General features: G+C 38.2%; 1 protein-coding gene and 1 pseudogene across 9 annotated transcripts in view; both read right to left on the reverse strand.

Annotated features, from left to right (window-relative positions):
- Positions 1 to 20,063, reverse strand: part of HMCN1 (hemicentin 1) — a 507,647-nt gene that overhangs the window by 108,351 nt on the left and 379,233 nt on the right. For all 8 annotated transcript variants that reach the window (XR_014266656.1, XM_082472452.1, XM_082472453.1 and 5 more), the window contains 6 exons: positions 16,623 to 16,782; positions 14,392 to 14,516; positions 13,980 to 14,163; positions 13,308 to 13,405; positions 12,137 to 12,415; positions 6,147 to 6,343 (listed from right to left, as the gene is read on the reverse strand). Coding sequence is in view for 7 of the 8 variants with exons in the window: in XM_082472452.1 (XP_082328578.1) it covers positions 6,147 to 6,343; positions 12,137 to 12,415; positions 13,308 to 13,405; positions 13,980 to 14,163; positions 14,392 to 14,516; positions 16,623 to 16,782 (1,043 nt within the window). In the remaining variant the exon portion in view is untranslated. The remainder of the gene's footprint in view (positions 1 to 6,146; positions 6,344 to 12,136; positions 12,416 to 13,307; positions 13,406 to 13,979; positions 14,164 to 14,391; positions 14,517 to 16,622; positions 16,783 to 20,063) is intronic.
- LOC309637829 (BAG family molecular chaperone regulator 1 pseudogene) lies at positions 3,634 to 5,250 on the reverse strand (annotated as a pseudogene). Its single transcript has 2 exons — positions 5,213 to 5,250; positions 3,634 to 5,082 (listed from the first exon to the last, which is right to left on the reverse strand). The product of its transcript is annotated as a BAG family molecular chaperone regulator 1 pseudogene (transcript).

The following is a 20,063-nucleotide window of genomic DNA, read 5'->3' on the forward strand; positions in this document are numbered from 1 at the left end:
CATATAAGACCTACCACCATACATGACAGACTAGATACTACTCAGTATTTATTGAAGAAATAAGTATTTATGAATTTAAATTGCAGACTGAAAATTCTACTGGAGTCTTCCTGAAGAAAATAAAATACAATAACCAACCAATCAACTAACCAACCAAAAAAGTAAATAAAATATCAGGTTATTTTAATAAAGCGCATTAATACCACATTTTTAATCTACCTTTGATATACATGGTGAAACAAAATAGCTATATTATGTAATTTGGCTGTAAATAGGTCAGGCTGACAGCAAAATCTACTATTTTCTGACGAAAACCAGAAACATTTCTTTAAAAATCTCCATACATAGTTTCCACTGGAAGTGTTAGTCTTCATTCATATTTGACATTGTGTAGACACAGCCCACGCTTATGTATGTGTAAAGGATACACTAAAAAACAGATGATCTTACTACTGTGAAAAATATATTTTGGAAAAGTAGAAAATCCTGTTTTCATTTATTTTATTACTTGAATACTCCTAGAACACTGGGAATTTTAAACTTCTTACATTCAAAACTGACTTTATAGATTATGGAAAAACGTTTTGGTAGGCTGCAAAAAGTCCACTGAAAAAATTTAAGACTAGTATGTTTGGAAAATTACTAAATATGACTTTAGAAGAATGACTGTCCCATCATCCTTCAATTAAGAATTGGAAGTGATGCACTACTGCCTAGAGAATAATTTCTAAATTTCTCCTCATATCTTTCAAACCTCTAAAAGTCAACTCTTACTCCACAAATTCAGTTTATTCCCAAATCATACTGCCCCCTCCACTTGTCATGACCTAGCCAAACTTGCACCATCACTCATGATTGTTTTGAGATCTTGCCTTCTCCAAGAAACATTTCCTGACAACTTATACCCTTCTGAATATTGACAGCTACTATTAGTAGCTACATTTCCTAAAGTGTGTTCTGTTAATAGGGTGTTTGAAAAATTATAGTTAGGTTTCTTTGGAGTAAGATTTTGCAGAGTTGTTGACATGCATTATGGCTCACAAAGGAGAGGAAGGTACAGTATATAAAGTTTTTCAGATCTACTTGGTCAACAGAATTTTTCTCCCTTTGGAATAAATGACAGAATGAGGGTTTGATGGAAAATGTCTTAGCAAACTTTTGTCTTCACCACACAATTTGGAATTTGCAAAGCATCCATTAGGTAGCAGGCATAACTACATGCTATAGATACATACACAAAAAAGACACAGGTAACTAAGATATAATTTAGTAATAAGTGCTTTAACAGAGATATGTACCAAATGTTGTGAAAACACAGAGGACCAGAGGAACCAAGAGTAGTCTTGGGACTTGACAATATTTAATTTTTCAATTCTATAATGTTTTTAATGGTTTTCTTATTGTTTTCCTAATTTTGTCATATGTAGTTTTATTTTTCTTAGAAAACTGTAAATTTCTTCAAGGCTGAGAAACGTCTTATGATTACATTTGTATTCTCCACAAAAGCTAGAATGTGTGGATCACCATTTAACACTCTATGGAAGCTTTGTCTTGTTTTGTTATAACATAACTTTTCCTTCTTACATTTAAGACCTAGTGTAATGTGGCCTTAATTTCCCTCTAAAGCTTTATTTACCATGATTCCTTTATACTTATGGTTCTAGTGCACACACTTCCCTGTCTCCATGCTATTCCCTATGTTACAAAATTCTTTCTGCTTCTTTTTTGGTCTGTTGAGATTATAACATTCAAGGGTTTTGATTCAGTATGTGGTTTGACAGTTGGACCTGAGTTTTCTCTGGGTTATTGAAGTGCTTGACAGAGGGAAGAGGGGAATGGAAGGTGTGTTCTCCTTGATGTTAGAAACAAGAACTGGGCTGGGTTCCACTGGCTATGCTTTTTTTTTTTTTTTTCATTCTCCAAAAATTTATTGAGCACCTAATATAAACCAGACAATGTGCTTGAAATATACTGTTAACAAGACGAAGAAGCTCCTTAACCCAAGGAACTCACAGTCTAGCCTAAAGGCAAATATTAATTGAATAATCCCACAAATAAATCATCATAGATCATGATAAATGCTGTTTATTGTAAAAAGTCATGACAAGTTGTGACAGGATATCACCCGAGGGCTTGATGTTCTCAGACAGTAGTAGGTGAGGTTTCTCCATGGAAGAGACATTTACGTTCTGAAGGATGAACAGGAGTCACCTAGGACAGGGGTAGGAGTATGGGAAAGACGGTGTGGAGGTGACCAAGCACAGGAACAGTGTGTGCAAAGACCCCAGGGCGGGAGAGGGCACAGAGCACCTGAGGGCCTGAACTAGACCAGAGTGGCTGACAGCAGAGAACAAACAGGACAGTGGCCCGAGATGAGAAGGGAGCAGGGTAAGGACCTTGGCCTTTATCCCAAGAGAAATGGGGGCCACTGAGGTTTTTCAGCAGGGGACTGACATGATGTGTACTTCATGATCACTCAGCCGCCCTGTGGAGAATGAACTGGAGAGGGCCAGAGGGGAAGTGCAGAGGCCAACATGGGAGATAAACAGAAGGAAAAGAGAAAATGAGAGGGTGTGAGCAGCCCCATGTCAGTTGGGAGGCAAACCGGTAGAGATTAAGAACATGGGCTCGGAATCAAGCTGCCCAGTTTGTGTCCTTTGTTACTTACTCTATGTTCTTGAGCAAATTACCTAAGCTCATCTCTAGACTTTGTTACTTACTCTATGATCTTGAGCAAATTACCTAAGCTCATCTCTAAAACAGGGATAGTATCTGTCTATGTCCTAGATTGTGTGAGGATTAAATGACAAATACACCTCAAGAACTCAGAATGGTATCTGGCACACAGGAACGCGCTGTGGCCCAAGGCCACACAGCTACTACTAGAAACAGAGAAATACTGGACTGCTCTGATTAAAGCTGGGGGGGGGGGCGGTGGGCCGGGCCCCGAGCCTCATCCACTTGTTCACCCCTAACCACCACCTTGTCCTAGTCCCACCCACGCAGCCCTAAATGCCTGGGACTTCACAGACTCCCTCTCTGCCAAAGAAGGTTGGCCTCAGAGTGGCCTGTTGGGAGCCTGTCTCCTGGGCACTGTGTGAAAAAATGGGGTGACAGCAGCTGACCCGTTTAAGAGTTCTGGCACACAGGGCCACGCTCAACTTTATAACATAACTAGACTAGAACCTCAGAAGGCTTTTGCTTCCCTTACTTCATCTACCAAAAAGAAAAAAAAGTCTAAACACTCTTCTGCTTGCTGATGTCTATATAAACTGTTTTATTTTTTAAATAACGATGAAGGGGAAAAAGGCCACAGAACAGACAAAAATAGCCTCGAAGGAACTTGAAGGAAATGTAGATCTCAGAAGGGTACGGTTAACAGAAATGCCTTTGAGGGAACTCCTGAGAAGTGGCCCTCACTACCTGCCTGCTTTATGCATTCTGTCTCCCCTCTCTGCCCCTCCTAAGCCATGGTTCTGATCCGGTTTCAAGCAGAGACTTAGTCAACTCTGGGTTCTAACCTCCTAGAGATTTGCTTGGGGACAAGGAAGTCCATGTATCAACCACAGGCCCCACTGCAGGAATGGCTCCCTGAGACCTCACAGCCTGTGGCTGGTCAGGTCACAGGGTCACTGCGGGGTGAAGTCAGGGTATATGAACCCACAACCCAGCCAGCTGTTCCAGAATTAGGTCACAATGAGAGATACTTGCACTCCCTGTGTGCCAAACACCTGTCCTGAGCCATTCCCGACATTCCTGACCAGACGCAGCCTCCTGATGATTCTGGTTTACACAGATGGGACCATGGGATCATGAAGGCAAAAAGGCCTCACATATCTGAAGACCAGGATAGTTGATAAACCCGGAACTAGCCCAGGACAAATGAGAGCTCTCACCAGCCCAAAGAAAGCACCCAAAGGTCAAAAGAGCTGGGAAGACTTGGGCAGGGGAGGCCCTCTCCAGACAAGGTGGGCTGCTGGACAGCACAGATATACACAGACAGAACGAGAAACTGACAGGAGCACTAAAGATTGTACAGACAATACTTGTTCATTGGCGGGGGGTGGGGGGGGGGCGGGGGGGAGATAAGGGGAGGAAAACTGGCAATCGGCCAGTTGTCCTCAGCTGCCCCGGGGAAAGCACGTAACTTCTGTTCCGGAGAGACCAGAGCTGGTGGAGCTGTTCTTCAGGGCAGCACAGCCTTCTCCGCCGCACCTCAGTCAGCCGGGGCCAAGTCTGTGGACTGCCGTCGCTCCGTCTCCTGGGATGCTCTGCTCCACTGTGTCACACTCGGCTGGGAACGCCGGAATCCTTTTCACCAAACCCTTCCTTTTCATTCTACTGTCTTTGCAATTTTCTGGCAGAATTAGTGTGCCGATCTCTACCAAGATCTTCATGAACTGCTCGATTGTGGCTTTCACCCTCCCATCGAGTTTGCAGAGAGCTTCAGCTTGCAAATCCTTGTCTGGGAAACCCTGCTGGATTTCGGAAAGCTCTTTAGTCCACTCTTCCAGTTGGTCAGCTATCGTCTCCACAGACTTCTCCAAATCTTTCAACTTCTTTAGTTCAACTTCTTCCTCTGGACTGTTCTTTTCCCCAGGTAACATGACCCGGCAACCATTTCGTATTCCAAGTGCTGACACCGGCGTCCCCGTTTCCTTCAGAGATTTTCCCTTAAATATGGGTTTCTGAAAAGGCAGCGGGACCCCTGTGGCCTCTGCAAAAACCTGGGCCAGGTCTTGGACCATTGGTTCACTACAGCCCTCGTGCGGGATAACTTGAAGATCGTGCTTCTCATTAACGTGGGTGATGGTCCCGCTGAGCTTGGCAGCCGCCGTTTCCTCGCTCCGGGCCGAGCGAGGCCGTGCTTTCTTCTACACCCGCGGCCTGCGAGCGCAGGCGGCGGCGCCCCTGGTGGATCCGGCATGCCCTCTGGTCGCACTCCGGACGGCTGATCGCTGGGAGGGAGGCGGACCGGCCTCGGCTGGGGGCACCGACTGGGGCGGCTCTCGGGGGAGAGGGCGGGTCGCCTCGCGGACTCCGCGCGCCGCCGCGCTCCGCCGGACCCGTGCTTTGGCTCCGCTTTTGAACCAGACCCAGGATTGAGACCAGCTCCATCACCGAGCAGTGGTTAATTACTTGGCAGGTGAATACTTAATCTTTCTGCGTCTGTTTCTGGATTTGTAGAAAGGGGATAAAGACACTGCCTCACAGAGTTGTCATGATGGTCACGGGTGTGATAGAGCCCATAGCTAAACATAAGACTGACACGATTTACAACCCTTAGCTCTCTTTTCCAGCTCCCTTTCTTTTCTGTTTCCTCAGTGAAAATGTACATGAAATATGATTAAATAATGTATTATTCTACTTTTAAAGAAATGATGATTATAATAACAATAAAATCAGCAACAACAGCAATCATACTAACTCGGTTTTAGCACCACTTCATGCCCGTGGCACCAGTCTAAGCACATCAAGTTAGACTGTCTCTAAAACCCCAAGTATATACGTTCAGTATTATTACTGTTTTTATACCCAGTTTACAGATGAGGGCGTTAAGGAACACATGCATATTTGTAATATAAGGTTTGCCTTTGTTTGTAGAACAGTATATTGTTACAATAAGACATCCCAGGCATACTTCTCTTTAATATATTTACATTTCAGATTAATTTCCTTAAACACAAACTAAAAGAACACTTTTATTGAATTGATCATTTTTTGAAAAATTGTGTCTCTGCAGATTTTCACGTCTGAGATTTCTTTCTAGAGATCAAAAGTGCTCTCTGAAGCCTCACATATATGTACATTGGATAGCTTTTTGCCATTTCTGTAAAGAGCTACATGGCACAAATAAGGGCTTCGGGAAATATGTTATCACTTATAGAACTGTGAAAACTTGCAAAAATTAATGTGAAGGTAACTTGCTTTCTTCTGTGTTTAATATGATAATTTCACTTCTTCCTTCTAGGCATGTTACTTTGTAAGTGTCTACCCAATCATGCATGTCATAGAACCAATCTACCCTTGCTAGTTACAGAGATCTGTGATATATTCAGACTCCAAGACAACTTCTCCAACATTTCTCATAGATTAGCAAGTAAGAAGTTTAACCCGGAAAATAACTGTATGAACTCTGAACTTACCTGAGCACTAGATATTCGAAGAACCTCTCCTCCTCCAAGAGTTTGCATCTGATCCACCTGTGGAAGGGGCCGTCCGTCTTTCATCCAGGTAATTTTAGGAGCTGGGATTCCAGAAGCAATGCAGGTAAGTTCAAGTGGATTATTAACAATTACTGACATCTCTACAGGTTCTTCAGATCCATTGATATGAGGTGGTTCTATTTAAAAGGAATGAAAAACAACAACAAAATAAACTTGCTGTTTAATAAAATACTGCAGATTAGAAAAACTTTAAAATTCAACTCAAATTTATGTTCGTACAATGCAAATTGATTTGAACAAGGATACCAAAATAATTCCTAGATGTTATTATAATTTGTCACTGGAACTATTTTTTTTTTTTTGCAATTTATTGAGGGACAATATATTAAATGCCAGCACTATATAAGTCTGTGTGCATTATCTTTTCACTGGCACTATTTAAAAAAAAAAAAAAAAGATTTATTTATTTATTTATTTTTGGCTGCCTTGGGTCATCATTGCTGCGTGCGGGTTTTCTCTAGTTGTGGTGAGCGGAGGCTACTCTTCGTTGTGGTGCGCGGGCTTCTCATTGCGGTGGCTTCTCTTGTTGTGGAGCACGGGCTCTAGGCGCATGGGCTTCAGTAGTTGTGGCCCGTGGGCTCCGTAGTTGTGGCTCGCGGGCTCAGTAGTTGTGGTACATGGGCTTAGTTGCTCCGTGGCATGTGGGATCTTCCCGGACCAGGGCTCGAACCCGGGTTCCCTGCACTGGCAGGCGGATTCTTAACCACTGTGCCACCAGGGAAGTCCCTACTGGCACTATTTTAAAAGAGATGGATCATGCCTGTGATAGATCATGAAGTAAATGGCAAGCCATTAAAGGTAATTATAGCTCAGCAATTGGGATTCAGATAATTAGAGCAGTCTTACTTAACTGTAAAGATTTGAAAACTATAAAAACTAAAGTAATCTTGTACTATTTTTAAAAGAGAGTTACTTAAATATAGTAGTGTATTTTTGCACCTTTTAAATATCTATTGGTTCTACAAAAGCAATGGGCAAATGCTATGGGATTTCGCAATCATTTTTTCCGTGCAGAACTTTAAGAGGAAACAATGACTAAGCAGAAGAAAAAACAGTTATATTTGGGGACCATTTCTGTATAAACCACATTTGTTATGTCTGGGCAGAAATAACTTCCTTTTTTGTTATTTATACTTCTAAATTACCTTTCTCAAGAGGATGTTAAGAAATCTAAACACTTGGAGGAAACAGTAAAGTTTCTTAGTCCAACTATTCCTAAGTTTAGGAATCACTTTAAAACAGATTTCCCTTACATAGATCATTCAAATTTTCTATTAACGTTTCCAGCTTACTATTTCACGAGGCAGCAAAAATAGCTGTTGGACAGCTCCAAGGATTAGCTGTGTGTGTGTGTGTGTGTGTGTGTGTGTGTGTGTATGTGTTTAAAGTCAGGCACATAGTTTAGAGCAGAGGTTCACAGCAGAGGATCTGGAATCAAATAGCCTGAATTTGGATCTTAGCTCCAACAATTATTAGGTTAGTGGATTTGGGCAAATCTCTAAAATAAGTATAGTACTATTATTTAACTAACAGAATTGTGAGGATTCAATGAAATCATCTATAAACTACATTTCTTTTGTGTTTCTGAATCTGTTTTATTTTATAATTAAAGGTTTTAAGAAAGTTATAACTACTACTAAGTCTACTACATCTGTTGGCATTATTATTAAAAACTGCCTCCTAAAAAATTGTATCTTTGGTCCTCGTTTTCCTTTCTGGAAAAAGATAATATATTTTAATACATTATAATTAAGAAGTCAGAGTTTCTTAACTATGGTCCCACATGACTACTCTTTTTCACTTTCATGCGTCTTATTGCGTTTTGCTGTCAAAATACATTTTCTTAAGTGCATTTTAGATCAATCCAAGATTTCTTGGTTAAAAGATGTCAGTGTCTCCATGTTGCTCATTGAATTAAATACAAACTCCTCATCATGGCTTCCAAGCCTTCCACAACATAGCCTCAATCTCTCTTTAGAACATTATTTACTTTTAATACACTTTATGTAACCTAGACTTCAAACTAGACTACTTTTCTCCCTCAACAAGTTCAGTCCCTTCTTGCTCTGTGACTTTACTAATGCTATTCCTTCTACTGGAATATCTCCAGTAGTCCCACCATCCCCTAACTGAGCATGTTCAAGTACTCTCAAGGTCACTTTAGTATCATTATGTTCATTTGTAAAAACCATAAGTCCTTTCTTGATTCTCTCAACAAACTATAAAATTTCTATCCCTTTTAATTTCCATAGCATGCTGGATGGAAAAGCACTTATCTGATTCTCCATTTGACTAGAGTCAATTCTTTATTCCTCTCACTTATTGGTTATTTACTATGTGTCTGTCACTGTGGATTCAAAGATTATTTAAGCACGGCCTTAATCTCAAAAGCTTATAGTACTAGATTTAAAATAACAGCATGTTCCCAACTGGTTCAAATACCAGTCATCAGATCTCACACGTGTTAAGTGATTGCGAACCATTTTACTCTGTATCTTGTCCATATGTCTTGTACTTTGAGCAGAATAGGAGTTGTCCATACTCTGATGACTCCAAAACTTATATTTCTAGCCTAGATCTCTCTGCTGGGCTCTAGATCCATATATATAATTATCACATAAGCATCTTCAGTGGGTTGTTTGAAAACAACTTCAAACTCATCATGTATTCAGACTGAACCTGTTACCTTTTCCCTCAAAACCTGGCCTTTTTCCAGCATTCCCTGCATTTGCGTGATGAACCCACCAATTGTTCAGTCACATAAACCAGAAGCTGGGAGCCATCCTCGGTATCTTCTTCCTTGTCATCCCTCTCATATGGCCAAATCCACCACCAAGTCTTAATACTTCTATCTGCTAGTAGAAGAATAGTAGAACTAGTTCTAGAATACATCTTTTCCTCTCACCTGCATCGCTAATCTGAGCTATAATACCGTTTGCTTGGACTAATATCTCCTCCTTCCTGGCTGTAGCTGCCTACCCAATATCATTTACTTGTTTCTTTCTTATTAACAGACCTCAATTTTGTTAGGGCTGTCAATGTGCTAAAAACTACATTTCCTAGCCTCTTTAGTAGATAGTAGATGGAGTGGCATGTGAAGATTCTGACCAATGAGATATATAAGTAGAGGTAGTTTTGTGGGGATTCTAAGAAAATCCTGAAAGGGGCAGTTCTTTGCCTTTCCTATTTTTTCTGCTCTGTTGTTGCCTATAGTGACGCTGGGGGTGAGCAGCCAATGCATGATCACGGTCTGACTATGATATAAAGGCCAAAGGCCAGGAGAACTGTTAAGATCTGAACTGCAGAACCAATGCAACTACTGCCCATCTCCAGACACCTCATTCGGTGAGAAAAACAAAAGTTCTTTAAGTCACCATGTTTAGACTCTCTGTTAATCACAGCCAGGCACAATTCCTAATAACACACTGTCTCTCAGAACCCACTCCAAGCCGCTCTCCACTTTGCAATCAGAGTGGTCATTTCAAACTGCAACTCTACTCGTGGCATTCCACTTGTTAGAACTTTTAATGGTTTCCCATTGTTCCAGGGCAAAACACAAAATCCTTAATGTGGTCAACAATCCCTTCATAGCCTGAACCCTGTCAACTCCCCTACCCACCAGCTTTATTTTGCATGATCTTCTCCCTTGTTTTTAGTATTTTACCCATAGTGGACTTTCAGAACCCCTAATACACCATGACACCTCCCACCAGGTGGATAGAATTAAGTTGAGATTAGTGGTTCACCAAATCAGGACACTTAAATTCACATTTCTACTGTAATATAGATCAGAGTGAAGTTTTTCCGGTTTTAATGGAATTAGCTTTCAACAGATGCTGAAATGCTAAAACTGCTCATTCTTCTGTTAAGCCAGTTTTCAAATCTGTTTTAAGAGCATATCCTTATAAACCCTGCGGGTGGGAAGGTTGTTCTTTGTATGTGACTCTAACAACATTGGTGTTATTTTTCTTTTTGTGTGTTCTACATCCAGAAAGGTACTGGGCCCTGATTCTGTTCATGGGTTCTAGAATTCCTGCAGAAGTCTTCCTTCTCTTTTTCTCCACTGCCACATGCTACACCAGGCCCCTGTATTTTTAGGCCTGTGTGAGTTTAACAGACTCTCTGATTCATTCTTCACTCTGTCATCAGAGGGATTTTTTGGGAAGCGAAATCTGACTGTAACACATTCCTGCTTAAGCTTCTTCTACTGCCTTCGTAATGAGGCCCAAATTCTCTAACTGAGGCTCTTCACAGTATGGCTTTTGTCCAGGTATATTTCCAGTCTTGTCTTCTACTCTTGCTGTTACACTCAGCTTCAGTAATCACAGATAGACAACTCAAGGTTTATCATTTCTAGGTAAAAGATGTAGGCATCTCCTCACTCATCTCTATAGTCTTACTTTTTAAGGCTTAGATGTATCCTTGAAGAGACCTTCTTTGAACCTTCCCACAGAATTTAATTTCACCATATCATCCTCATCACACTCATAAGTAATTACTTTTTCAATATCTGTGTTCCCCACCAATGCAGGAACTTGAGGGCTGAGACCACATCCTTCCTATTCAGTGATGCAGTCAAGTACTTGTCATACCATATGTCACATAGTAGGTGTCCAATAATTATCTGTTACATGTTGACTAGAAACATGCCTGGCACATAATATATAGTCAATAATTAACAATTAATAGGTAATTAATGTACAAGATGTCATCTCTTGATATTCCTCATATTCTGTGAATTGCTATACGGGAATTTGTTATTCCATCCTTCCTTACAAACACATGCTTTCTTCTGCCTTTCGTCTCTAAATATTCTGGTGTACTGCCTCCACTACTACCTTTCATTCTATGGAATACTCATCTACACCACAGTATTTCTGTTTGTTTACTTAGATATTGTTCTGTCTCCTGCTACAGTTAAAACTCACTTTAATCCACCTGATAAGTACCTAGTTCCATTCAGTTCAAGCCAACAGATAAATATTATGTGTCAAATGCCATGCTAAGCCCTGGGAGTAATAAGATAATAATAATAATAATAATAATAATAATATAAATATTATGTGTCAAATGCCATGCTAAGCCCTTTTTACAATAGGTTAAAAGGGTACTGATCATCACAGAGTTTAACTAAGGATGAAACAGACTTTTAAGGTTACACAAATAATTAAAATTGTAATAGGTACCACGAGAAAGATTATAGGATGTCCTGAAAACATTTGGCTAGACTCTTGCCAAAATTCTTATTTTTCCTTGTGGGGTGCATTTTGTTAGAAAAAATGTAAAGAGCCTGAGGTTTTACCTCAATCATCGTGAAAACAAAAAACTCCAAAAAATTATTGATTATTGAAATAATTCATTTCATTCATTTTCATTTCTCTTCCAAAGTCAAACTTTTTTACTTCAAGGAAAAGATATGTTTTCCCTTTATACTATTTATTTGCATGTAGAACACTGGAGTACCTATTTAAAATACTTATTTTAATGCACAAAAGAGTAAATAGAACTAGACTATTTGAAATGACCATTACAACTATAATCTACAGACTGGGTAATTTAAAGATTGTTTGGAATAACATAATAGTATAAATATCATGCTTTTCCATTAAATTACTAGCATCAGAAGTGATTTCAGTTCTCCGAAAAAGTTAAAAAGCTACTTATCAATTGGTTGTATGACATTGTCAATGAATAATGTTTTACAAGTGGGAGTGTTCATCCTTTTACACAGATAAGAAACACAATAATTTAACATGCTTCAGATACTAAAAGTAAACCTAGGTGAATTACAGAACAGAAATATGAAGTACAATGAAGTTTTTACAAATTTTGTCCTATAGCCAATGATTCTAAGAATTATACTTACTTATTGTCTTTATTATCACTTATTTTCCAATTATTTTACTTACCTAGGACCTTCAGGATAAAGTGTTTACTGACTTCTCCTGCTTCATTTGAGGCAATGCAGGTGTACCTTCCTGAATCTTCGGTTTCTGCTTTGATGAGCTGAAGGACCATTTCTTGAGAGCTTATTGACAGATGGGCATCAAGCCCCAGAGGCTGGCCATCTCTAAGCCAGGACATCCTGGGAGTTGGGGTTCCATCGGTAAAACATGTCATGGAGATGGAACTACCCTTGACAATTGTGATTTCCTCTGTTCCCATCCCATTGTCCAGTTTTGGTGGTACTGTATAGAAAACAAAACAAAATTATATATCTATTATAATTTGAGATCAATTTAGATTAAAAAATTTAAATGGTTCAATTAGTTCTATAGTGTTTCTATGATCTATAAAAATATAGAATTTAAAATAGCATATAATTAGTTGATGACTTTACTATAAAAGCATGTGTTATGTAGACTAATTTTTAACCTTCCAAAATATTAGCAATAAGACCTCAATACTGTTTCCTTGTAGAACAAACTAAATGTGTTTTAAAATTTGGCCATTTTTTAACATCTTAGGTTTTTCCTTTTAAATTGTTATAATGTATATTATTACAGAAGTATACTTCCAGCTATTTTATGTGGAATAAATAAAATAATAATAAGTTCCAGAGTAAATTGTATATAATCCAACATAAATCATTTGTAGGCTATAGTAAATAGTTACTTAACTGTTCTGAGAAATTCTTGGGGATTGTGAACTCTGGTCTAGCAAATCTTAATAATTCAGAAATTGAATGTTTTGAGTTCTAACTCTACTTAACATACACACAGAGATATTTAGTATATATGCACACATCCCTTCATACTTTAAATACTCTCAGTGAGACACTAACATTATTAGAAAACAGTCTTAACTTCCTCTTTGTATGAAAAGACTGGTCTTGTGTCTGGATTGAAATACTATTTTTAAAAATTTAGATTTCATTGAATGCAAAATTCCAGGTTAGAAAAGTATGTTGACAAACAGTATGCTCCAATATATATGGACCCCTTGGGAGAGCAGGCATTCCAGAAACCCTAGTTAAGATCCTATTTTACCACTCCTTTCTGATACGTCAATATTTAAATTAAGGCTGTTGTTTAATATTGGACACATAGTATAGTACTAGGATTGTTTCTGGTGACATACCAAAAACTTGAAGACTGTAATGTTTATTATCCACCCCGGCTCTGTTGGAGGCCACACAAGTATACACAGCAGCGTCAGACACCTGAGCTCTCACAATCCTGAAAAACAGTTCGAGCCAGCGCTTCGTAATTTGATCCCATTCAACGTATACAAATACAACATTTGTGATAATACAAAGATTAAAGAAGGTGATTTATTTTGGGAAATTTTAGTTATAAAGCTTATAACCATCCATCACAAAACATAGATGCCTCCAGTACCATTTATTCGACAGAGCCACTGAAAATATAACACAATATGAGAGGTGAATATTTTTCAAATATATATTAATAATGATGAAAATCATGAAAATCACATGATTGTAGTAAGCATCTTCCTATCATTTTGCCATATAAAGTTTTAGCTATAATAGTAGTCCTTGAAAAAATATATGATACATATATGTCTATGAAAGACCTATTTTATACAAACTTACTAAAACATGAGCATTTAAATAAGAATAATAAACCATGCCAAACTTATATTTGCTATCCCCCCTCTTCTAAAAAAATACTGAAAGGGAAACAAAAGTAAACGCTTAGGGAAAGACATTTTAAAAACATTATTTAGATGAAGTTAAAGTTTACAATCACAGTAACTTTGTCTAGCAAATCATACACAATGAAAGCTGACCTGACAACTTGTCCTCCAGACAGCAACCGGACATGGGAGGAGAGAGGCAGAGGAAGTCCATTCTTGAGCCAGTTTATCTGTGGTGGAGGCATCCCTGTGGCTCTGCATTCAATATTTATTGAAGTATCCACCAAAGCCATTAGTTTCTCTGCTTCTTCTTTGTTACCCCTAATTGCAGGTGGAACTACGTCATGTAGAAAATGAGAGAGAAGGGGGTGGGGTGGGGTGTGTATTACCAGTTCCAATCATTTCAACTACATTTACCCATATTTCTGCCTTGTATCCCAAAAGGAAACAACAAGGACATTGCATTTTAGAACTAAATGCTTCAGACACCTACTGCTGGACCTTCATTTCTTCTGATCAATTCCTAAGGCAGCATAGTCAAAAGAGGGTGAAATTTCGTATTTACCATAGACGTTCAAGTTAAAAATTCGGTCTTCTTCTCCAGCAGGATTAGTAGCAACACACGTGTATTTCCCCATGTCAGATGGGAGGGCTTCGTAAATGTTTAATGTGCTGCCATCTGCAGTCACCCTATAGAAAAGATTATATCAGAGGCACTGAGATGATATATATGGAGCTATTTCTGGAAAACTCATTCCAGATTATTAGATTCTTTAAAAAAAGTCACCCTAAAATGCATCTTCATCTTGGATATAATGGTTCAAATCTTTTCCACTAAGTACATGGAAGCCTGTTAAAGTCAGAGCTAGTGAAACTGGTAGAGATTTCAGGCAACCAGCTAAACTGCCACAGTAATGGATCTCATATATCCACTGCCTCCTTATGAGAAAAAAGGAAGTGAACAAAATCAGGTTAGGAACTTTTCTACCCAAATCATGGGCAAAGACATGTTTTTCTCAGAGACAGAATGTTTTGTCCTTAGTTATCAATATAAGGCTGGAATTAAATGAAAATTATAAAAACTCTGGTATAAAAATTGAAGAATGTTACAGTGAAAAATTAAAGTGAAAAATCCAGCTATAAACAACTTACTAATACTCTTAATGAGAAGGAGCAGGATAGGATAATTTATTTAAACACTGACAACAACTTAGTATTTATGTATGGGTATAGTTTGCAAAAATTTTTCTACAAATTGCTAAAGCTTTTCCTTTGATTTACATAATAGTGAATACTAACTATACAACTAGGTTATAATGATATCTAAATTAAGATGATTGCATTATTGATTCTCTTCACACACCATTAATTATCAAATAAAACTTCCTGTGTTTTACAAAGAGATTAAATTGCTATCTACAGTCACTCTTACAATAGTGATTTTATTAGATTCTCCCACTGTCAAAAGTAAATACTCCATTTCTACTATATCATGTTATTAAATATAATTATTGAGAATTACAATTTTATTATTTGGGTCTATTTTATTTTTTCTTTTTCAAAATATGAATTTTAAAATTCCATGAGTTTAACCATATGAATAAACAAAAAGCAAGTTGCCATGACCAAAGGAAAGTAGTAAGTTGACTTTGGAAAAATTACTGTATTTGACTGACAAATTGGCCCATTTACAAACCTACACATATTGTGGAGCTGGGAACAAATAATAAAGTGGATATAAGAATAAGTATATTTGGGATCTTAATGTGAGAGGAGAAGTAATAGAACCTAAATTCCTCGGTACAAATATTATCTTATAGATCTTGAGGTCCCATCAACTATCTAGTACTTGGTTTAGAATAGGGTTGATATCAGCTGATTTAATAAATAACTAAATATTTAACTATTCAGAAATGTCCACACCAGAGAATTGAAACTCAAAATGTACCTCTAAACTAAAACATTGTTTGGCAATTTACCTAATCTTGTAAAGGGGACAAATGTGTAAATTTTAACGTAAAACGATTTCAAAGAAAATAACATTTATTTTTCTTTAAATTATGTATATTCAATTCATTGATTAGAAAATATACTGCAAACCCTTAAACTTAAAATACTGGTTCAAAATGATAAAGTTTGCAATACACTTAATTAATGCCTTCTGAGGTATATATAATTCTTCGAGTAATTATAATTATTCTGGTATGTGTATATTATGGGGCTTTGTGATGAAATAATATAGTGGAGTGTAGAATTCTGCAGTGTCCTTCAAAAGGCATTTGTTGTTGAAAGTAGCAGGAATCCCTTACCACATTATCATTCCATCTCTATGTGGTTTGTGGTGTGAAGTGTCAGCTGAAAACGGGATTTGGACAAATCACTATAGGAGATGAAGAGGTTATGATGATAGTATCTTTTCTCAAAATGAGCCAAGCACTATGGCATGTCTGGTGGTTTGGTGATTTCAGGACACAAAATCATATCTAAGAGATGACTGATGAATCTTTTGTAGGATGAAATTGGTTTGATGTTAGCAAGAAAGAAGAACGAATTATTTTATGATGTAGACTTTGGTATAAATGTTCTGAAATTAGAGGAATAAAATCTACAACGGTTAACTAACACTTGCAGGAATGAACATGTGAGATTTTATAACACAGAGTTGATAAATAAGGAACACATACACACACAGACAAATACTTTTGAGTGATTCTCCAAGGAGAATATCTGTGTCCAACTCTCTAAGACTGTAGAGCACATTACAATTAATGATGCAAAAATTCTTTTCACACATACCGAATTCTTTCTGTTTCACTGTTAGTTATGGGCTTTCCATCTCTAAGCCACTGAATAAGTGGGGTAGGAATACCATTTGCATTGCAGACCAGCTCAACATTTTCCCCAAGAAGGACACTGACTTCACTCGGAATCTCAGCACCAGCAACATTTGGAGGAACTTTGGAGAAATAATTGACTTTCATTAACAAGGTACAAGAATATAAATTCTAATGAATGCAACAGAATCACAGAACAATATGCCATTTTTATTTCATATTCTTTCTAGATTGTGGTTCAAGATCAAACTCTTGTTATTGCCATAAATTATTTTTAAATGAGGAATAGGTAGAGGAATCACTTCAATATTCCTGTTATATTGTAAGTTGGTATAATTATTTGCTCATGGTGGTTGGTGACATATCTACCTCACGGGCACCCCTCCTGGCCAAACGGAATTGCTCTTAGAGTAAATCCTCAATAGATAGCTCATAATTAATACAGTTCAGGAGAATCTGTTTTATAAAATTTTGGCATAAACATCTAAGAAAAGTATCTAAGTTGGTTAATTCTTTCTCTATTTAAATATTATTTATTCTGAACAATAGATAGGTTTATTATTGGTTTCAAGATTTAATCATTTCTATTCCCTTTTTCTAGCCATCTTTGTTTTTCACCTTAATGATTCATTTAAGAAATAGTGTGTACTTAAAAGCTTTTGCACAGAAAAGGAAACCATAAACAAGATGAAAAGACAACCCTCAGAATAAGAGAAAATATTTGCAAACAAAGCAACTGACAAAGGATTAATCTCCAAAATACACAAACAGCTCAGGCAGCTCAATATCAAAAAAAACAAAACAAAACAATCCAATCCAAAAATGGGCGGAAGATCTAAATAGACATCTCTCCAAAGAAGACATACAGATGGCCAACAAACACATGAAAAGATGCTCAACATCACTAATTATTAGAGAAATGCAAATCAAAACTACAGTGACGTATTACCTCACACCAGTCAGAATGGCCATCATTAAAAAATCTACAACTTTGTTACAGAGCAGAAAGTAGCACACCATTGTAAAGCAATTATACTCCAATAAAGATGTTTAAAAAAAAATCTACAAACAATAAATGCTGAAAAGGGCATGGAGAAAAGGGAACCCCCTTGCACTGTTGGTGGAAATGTAAATTGGTGCAGCCACTATGGAGAACAGTATGGAGTTTCCTTAAAAAACTAAAAATAGAACTATCATATGACCCAGCAATCCCACTACTGGGCATATACCCAGAGAAAACCATAATTCAAAAAGACGTGCAGGGCTTCCCTGGTGGTGCAGTGGTTGAGAATCCGCCTGCCAATGCAGGGGACACGGGTTCGAGCCCTGGTCTGGGAAGATCCCACATGCCGTGGAGCAACTGGGCCCATGAGCCACAACTACTGAGCCTGCACGTCCGGAGCATGTGCTCCGCAACAAGAGAGGCCGCAGTAGTGAGAGGCCCATGCACCGCAATGAAGAGTGGCCCCCGCTTGCCGCAACTAGAGAAAGCCCTCACACAGAAATGGAGACCCAACACCGCCAAAAATAAATAAATAAATTTATTAAAAAAAAAAATAAAAAATAAGACATGCACCCCAGCGTTTATTGCAGCAGTCTTTACAATAGCCAGGACATGGAAGCAACCTAAATGTCCATCAACAGAGGAATGGATAAAGAAGATGTGGTACATATATACAATGGAATACTACTCAGCCATGAAAAGGAATGAAATTGGGTCATTTATAGAGACGTGGATGGACCTAGAGACTATCATACAGAGTGAAGTAAGTCAGAAAGAGAAAAACAAATATTGTATATTAACGCATATATGTGGAATCTAGAAAAATGGTATAGATTATCTTACTTGCAACGCAGAAATAGAGACACAGACATAGAGAATGTATGGACACCAAGGGGGGCAAGAGGGGGGGTGGGATGAATTGGGAGATTGGGATTGACATATATAAACTACTGATACTATGTATAAAATAGATAACTAATGAGAACCTACTGTATAGCTCAGGGAACTCTACTCAGTGCTCTGTGGTGACCTAAATGGGAAGGAAATCCAAAAAAGAGGGGATATTTGTATACGTATAGCTGATTTACTTTGCTGTACAGTAGAAACTAACACAGTATTGTAAAGCAACTATACTCCAATAAAAATTAATTTAAAAAAAGAAATAACATGTACATACAACTTAACAACAAAAAAACAAGCAACCCAATTGAAAAATGGGCAGAAGACCTAAACAGACATTTCTCCAAAGAAGACATACAGATGGCCAACAGGCATATGAACCAGATATTCAACATCACTAATTATTAGAGAAATGCAAATCAAAACTACAATGAGGTATCACCTCACACCAGTCAGAATGGCCATCATCAAAAAGTCTACAAATAACAAATGCTAGAGAGGGTGTGGAGAAAAGGGAACCCTCCTACACTGTTGGTGGAAATGTAAATTGGTGAAGCCACTATGGAGAACAGTATGGAGGTTCCTCAGAAAACTAAAAATAGAATTACCATATGATCCAGAAATCCCACTACTGGGCATATATCTAGACAAAACTATAATTCAGAAAGATACATGCAGGACTTCCCTGGTGGCGCAGTGGTTAAGAATCTGTCTGCCAATGCAGGGGACACGGGTTCGATTCCTGGTCTGGGAAGATCCCACATGCCGCAGAGCACCTAAGCCCGTGCGCCACAACTACTGAGCCTGCACTCTAGAGCCCACAAGCCATGACTGTTGAGCTTGTGCGCCACAACCACTGAGCCTGCGTGCTGCAACTACTGAAGCCCACGTGCCTAGAGCCCATGCTCTGCAACAAGAGAAGCCACTGCAATGAGAAGCCTGAGCACCACAACGAAGAGTAGCCCGTGCTCATCACAAGTTGAGAAAGCCCGCGTGCAGCAACGAAGACCCAATGCAACCAAAAATTAAAAAAAAAAAAATTATATTAAAAAAAAAGATAAATGTACCCCTATGTTCATAGCAGCACAATTCACAATAGCCAAGACATGGAAACAACCTAAAGAAGATGTGGTACATATATACAATGGAATACTGCTCAGCCATAAAAAAGAATGAAATAATGCCATTTGCAGCAACATGGATGCAACCAGAGATTATCATACTAAGTGAAGTAAGTCAGAAAGACAAATACCATATGACATCACTTATATGTGGAATCTAAAATATGACACAAATGAATCTATCTATGAAACAGAAACAGAATCACAGACATAGAGAACAGACTGGTGGTTGCCAAGGAGGAGGGGGTTGGGGGAGGGATGGAGTGGCATGCTGGGGTTAGCAGATGTAAGCTTTTATATATATTATAGAATGGATAAACAACAAGGTCCTACTGTATAGCACAGAGAACTATATTCAATATCCTATGATAAACCATAA

This window comes from Balaenoptera physalus (assembly GCF_965194825.1).
Source record: "Balaenoptera physalus genome assembly, chromosome: 1".
In the NCBI taxonomy this organism is placed as follows: Eukaryota; Metazoa; Chordata; class Mammalia; order Artiodactyla; family Balaenopteridae; genus Balaenoptera; species Balaenoptera physalus.